General features: G+C 41.3%; 1 protein-coding gene across 1 annotated transcript; it reads right to left on the reverse strand.

The window, feature by feature from the left end:
- Positions 1-230: 230 nt before the first annotated feature.
- Positions 231-599, reverse strand: LOC121853617 (protein ZBED8-like). Its single transcript, XM_042347875.1, has one exon. The coding sequence runs from the start codon at positions 597-599 to the stop codon at positions 231-233; it is 369 nt and encodes a 122-aa protein (XP_042203809.1).
- Between the last annotated feature and the right edge of the window lie 5,251 nt (positions 600-5,850).

The following is a 5,850-nucleotide window of genomic DNA, read 5'->3' on the forward strand; positions in this document are numbered from 1 at the left end:
TAAAGTTTATTATACAAAGCACAAGTTTACTAAATTAATGTACTTACAAATTTTACTTCTTAATTATATTCAATGAAGTTTAATATACAAAACAAAAGCTTACAAATGTACTTACAAATTTTACTCCTCCAATAAAGTGTATTATACAAAACACAAGTGTACAATTCTAGTCTGTCTTATACAAAAATCAATAATAGTGCTACAGTTACAGTGCTGTTATAGACTTAGTCTTAGTGAGATGGTTGAACTTGTTTTGGCGACACCAGATTTTGGATGTGTGGTTTAGTCTTTGACAGAGCCAGCCTCATATCTGAGCTTGGAACGAACCGGTTTCTAGTCTTGGACTTGGTGTGGTACATTGCCGAGAATCCAAGTTCACACATATAGGTCGTGGGAAATGGAAGAAGTACGTCGATAGCCCGAGTCGTTAGAGTTGGGTATCCCACTGTTCCTTGCTTAAGCCAGAAAGATGCAATATCCTCGACAGTGTCGAATGTGCTACGGGTCACGGAATCATTTCTCAACTTCAGGAATTCGTCTTTTGCAGGGTCGTTGTCAGAAATGACATCTTCGGCGAGAAGAAATGGTGCTTCATCCATGCGGTGTTCGTCTCCAGAGCCTTACTTTCAGGAAAATATTTTTTTCATGACGTCTTGAGTGTGAGCAGATGCTTGCCAATTTCGGTCGTCGGGCACTGAACCTCCCTACTTTGAAAAAAATTGGTATAGCCTGGTAAACATAGCGACGTTGTTAACCTTGACTCGCCTGCGCCATAGTTCCATTTGTTGACAGAAGGCATTCATCTTATCTTGGACATCGATGATGGAAGCATTTTTTCCTTGTACAGAGCAATTCAACACATACATCTCTCGAAAGTTGCCAAACGCGGCAAACGTAAGTGGTAAATACGAGGTTACCCCACCGTGCCAACAGAAGCATATTACCCCAGCCAAAATTGAGTTTTTACCCCAGCTGGGGTAATTACCCCGAGTTTGAGAACCACTGTGCGAGAGATTTATTCAGTAAACTGAATATATCCGAGCAAGTTATAAAATGAACGAGAAGAAGTACTGTACGTTCAATGTACTACAACCCGCAAGCGTTGCGTGAACAAAATAAGTACAGTACACCAAAAATGTGTTTACCAGAGAGCTGGTCACTATTGTTCTCAAATTTCAGCTCCTTAATTCAATTAGTTTCTGGGGTATCGCCCACACATCCAAACAACGAAGACCCGTGACACTTGCACTGAGCTTCCAACTTGATCTCGGCGCGGCGCCTGGAGACGGTACTGGGAGGATGTATAAGACCGATGTGGATTGAATTCTCTGGGAATAGTGTCGTAATTGTTATAATGATATAACACAGGAGGTCATCTGTCTTACCTCAGAATGCTGAGCATGAAAGGTCAACAATATATATAGTGCAATATAATCTGTGATAGAAACACTGTGGAATCAACAATTTTAAACATAATGAACAGTTTTATCTCATATAGTTAATATTAAAAACTTCATTATATACGCAACTAGCAGAGTTACTCGGCGTTGCCCAGGAAGACTCTCTCTCTCTCTCTCCCTCTCTCTCTGGGTCAAGACGATTCCAACGATTCTAAATATGTAGAGATCGTATGTTTGGCAGGGGATAGACACACACACACACACACACACACACACTTACAAATATGCCTGTATAGGAGAGATAGATTTATATTTCCATTCCAAGAGTTTTACTAAGTGAAGAATAATGGTGTGTGTGTGTGTGTGTGTGTGTGTGTGTGTGTGTGTGTGTGTGTGTGTGTGTGTCTGTGTCTGTGTGTGTATGTCTATGTGTGTGTGTGTGTGTATGTCTCTGTGTGTGTATGTCTATGTGTGTGTGTGTGTGTGTGTGTGTGTGTGTGTGTGTGTGTGTGTGTGTGTGTGTGTGTGTGTGTGTGTGTGTGTGTGTGTGTGTGTGTAATAATAATAATAATAATTGACGGTTTATTGAAAAAGTTCTGCAGCCCGAAGGCTGAAAATATACATTGGACATAAATGACTTATTACATACATTGGTGGTTTAACAAAAGCCTTCATTAGAGAAAGGTAAAGGAACATACAGTGAACATACAGATTATTGTAGGTGTTGAACAGCAAACACGTAGTGTAGTAACTCCCTCCCAGATGGTGTTAGGAGGGACCTGACGTGGTGTAGTAGTTCCCTCACAGATGGTGTTATGAGGGGCCTCACGTGTAGTAATTCCCTCACAGATGGTGTTATGAGGGGCCTCACGTGGTGTAGTAATTTCCTCATATGGTGTTATGAGGGGCCTCACGTGGTGTAGTAATTCCCTCACAGATGGTGTTATGAGGGGCCTCACGTGGTGTAGTAACTCCCTCACAGATGGTGTTATGAGGGACCTGACGTGGTGTAGTAATTCCCTCACAGATGGTGTTATATGAGTGAGGTGTGGCCCCAGGCCTTCCTATCGTAGACGGATTAACACATCGCTGGTTGTTGTTGGGTCTCACGGCCGTTATCACTGGGTACCTAGGACCTCACTGTGTGAAGGTTAACTTGGGTACGACTGTTACTGTTGAGTTGTTCTCACTGACTTACGCACTGTTCACCACTGTTCACCTCTGTTTAACACTGGTTCCATTCCTTTCCTAAATGAAATTGTAACTTCTGGCGAGAACTTGTGTGTGTGTGTGTGTGTGTGTGTGTGTGTGTGTGTGTGTGTGTGTGTGTGTGTGTGTGTGTGTGTGTGTGTGTGTGTGTGTGTGTGTGTGTGTGTGTGTGTGTTTGTGTGTGTGTGTGTGTGTGTGTGTGTGTGTGTGTGTGTGTGTGTGTGTGTGTGTGTGTAAAATAATAAAAATAATTAACGGTTTATTGAAAGAGCTTGGCAGCCAGAAGGCTGAAAATATACAGTTACATATTTGGGGAATGGGTTTCGAATTACAAATAATATACAAGTAACATAAGTGACACAACTAAGATATATAATAACTAGATGGGGAAAAGCTCAAACTACAGTTCATTTCAACATAGTGACAGTGCAAGGAGTAGTGTTTACTGGGAGTGAATACACTGGTTTATTACAAGTTATTGATAATTTTTACAATGGTTGGGACTGGGCTGTTCTTATAGCAATCAGTTCGTGCACGTATGGGCTGGATGCGGTTGTGGTGTCGAACAGCAATTCTCGGACTAGGGATCTCAGGTGGTAGTAGGAGCCGGTGTCGAGGATGGTGTAGAAGCTTCTTACCAAATTTGCAGATGAGGTCGTGGTGATGGTCAGTGAGAGTCGAAAGAGTCAGTGTGTTGAGCGCTTCTTGATATGTGGAGTAGGAAGGGGAGAGAATAATCTTGCATGCCCTCTTTTGCTCTTTTTCTAGGTGTTTACGTTGTGTGGTATTTAGGGAGGAAGACCAGGTGGGGGAGGCATAGGTGAGCTTGGGAAGTATGAATGTTGTGTAAACACTGAGGAGCTCGTGTGCAGGAACTCCGAGGGACTTGAGTCGGCGGAGGAGGTGGAGACGGAAACTGGAGGATTTGACAACTTCACTGACGTGTGGTTTCCAATTTAGTTTGTTGTCTATGGTGACGCCGAGGAGCTTCGTGGAATCTACAACCTGGAGTGTGTTCGGACCTAGAGTAATGGAAGGAGGTGGGACAATGTCGGAGGAGAGGTTGATGTGCACAACCATGGTCTTGGTATGGTTGATGGTGACATGGTTGTTGGTGGCCCAGTTTTGGAGACTGTTCAATAAATCCTGAAGGGGGGTATAGTTGGGAGCAGAATTGTTGACGCTGTTCCCAATGGTGGAGTCGTCGACATATTTCCAGCGAGCAGGGGTTTCTCTTAGGGCATCATTGATGAGCATAAGGAAGCAGAGTGGTCCCATCTTGGTGCCTTGGGGGACGCCACAGGTGAGTGACTGAAAGGTGGAGACAGCCCCTTGGAAGCGTACAGCTTGGCGTCGGCCACTGAGGAAGTCTGTAAGCCATGGTGTGTGAGTGTGTGTGTGTGTGTGTGTGTGTGTGTGTGTGTGTGGCTATGAACCGTGTCAGTGAGTCATGTTCATTGTTATAAGCGACTGAGTATGTTTACAAATAGTTCCTTCTCATCTATTTTTGATAAGAAAGACCAGTGTTATTTAACTTTGTGAAATTGCCAGCTGTTACTTGAAATTTTTTTAATGATCATTCTATAACTGCAGTGATTCTACAGGTACCCATTAATTTAGGGATCACTGTGGAAACACCAAGGTCGAACTTCAGGGTCCAATATGCCTAGGGGGTCCCTTAACCATAAAGTTTAAGAGACAAGTCGCGCTAAGCTCTCAATGGGAGGCCGATCTTTCTCCCAGTACGGATGGCTAAGTGAAGATAAATGTTTGGTTACTTGGTGTTCCCATCTACCTCTTTTTTCTACTGATGTCTTTTTCAATATAAGTGGTAGTAAGGAGGAAGTAAACATACTTGTTTAATTTGTGTCCACTGACGTGCCATGTTAACACAACTGAGCGAAAACGTTTATTCAGACCTTTTTTTTACAGTATGTGATCACTTATTGTTTAAGGTATATATTGTGTGTTCTCTCTCTCTCTCTCTCTCTCTCTCTCTCTCTCTCTCTCTCTCTCTCTCTCTCTCTCTCTCTCTCTATATATATATATATATATATATATATATATATATATATATATATATATATATATATATATATATATATATATATATATATATATATATTTCATGTAGATCTACAATGAAAACGTGGATAAGATAAATGTTGATAAAATCACACGGGAAAAGGGAAACAACGGAGCACCTTAGCTTTCGTCTTTATTCAAGACATCTTCAGAGGCAACTGTTGCCTCTGAAGATGTCTTGACTAAAGACGAAAGCTAAGGTGCTCCGTTGTTTCCCTTTTCCCGTGTGATTTTATCAAGATATATATATATATATGTGTGTGTGAAAGACTCTTAAATGTGTTGATGTGAAAGTATATGGTCAATAAACCTTCCGGTTAACCTTCGAAACCCTCCGCCTGATATTAAAGATCTAACCTTTAATTATCGCCGGCACCAACCATAAGGATCCTGCCTTTGAATATATTTTCTAAAAAAAATATGTGACATTTCAATATATTTTGCTGCTATCAGTAAAAACTGGGTTTCAGGCAACCTTTATCCCGTAGTAACAAGTACCAACCACTATATAAAAACACATCTGACGGCTCACCCTCGGTAGCCCCTGCTGATAAAAAAAACAGATTTATAAATAACGTCTGTTACTGGCAGTGAGAATGTGACTCTTAGGCACTACCACCACCTCACATCGCCTGAACTATAAATATTGTCAAAATTTTAGATTCATTTTCAAGTTTCTTCAGTACAAGACTATTGCAATCTTACATCTCAGTGTCAACAGCTTGAGACGTGGAAAAATAACCTTTATAACACCACCTGTCAGTAAAGCGAACTGCAATTGCTACTGTGTCGTTACTGCCACTGGCTGTTAACCTTAACAACAACGTCTTGTATAAAAAAGCAACATAATTGATGCTGTCTTGTATTTGTTTAATCCGCTTTACTTTGAACTTAACACAATATCACGTGAAATAACCCAGAGCCTCTGATCGCCGATACACAACAGGCAGCAGCATCTGAAGTTCCTGCAATACTGTCCTCGAGGGATGATTGATAATGTCAGAGAGGAGTGGAGGCGGAAGGCGAAATTACTACATTTAACAAATATTAGAGAATAACTGTTTTCCCAATATTAACTCAGACATTAAAACAAAATTATGAAATAGCAAATTTACAACACAACACAATAACTGGCTTCCAAAATTGCGTCAAAATT

This window comes from Homarus americanus, unplaced genomic scaffold (assembly GCF_018991925.1).
Source record: "Homarus americanus isolate GMGI-L3 unplaced genomic scaffold, GMGI_Hamer_2.0 scaffold4896, whole genome shotgun sequence".
NCBI lineage: Eukaryota > Metazoa > Arthropoda > Malacostraca > Decapoda > Nephropidae > Homarus > Homarus americanus.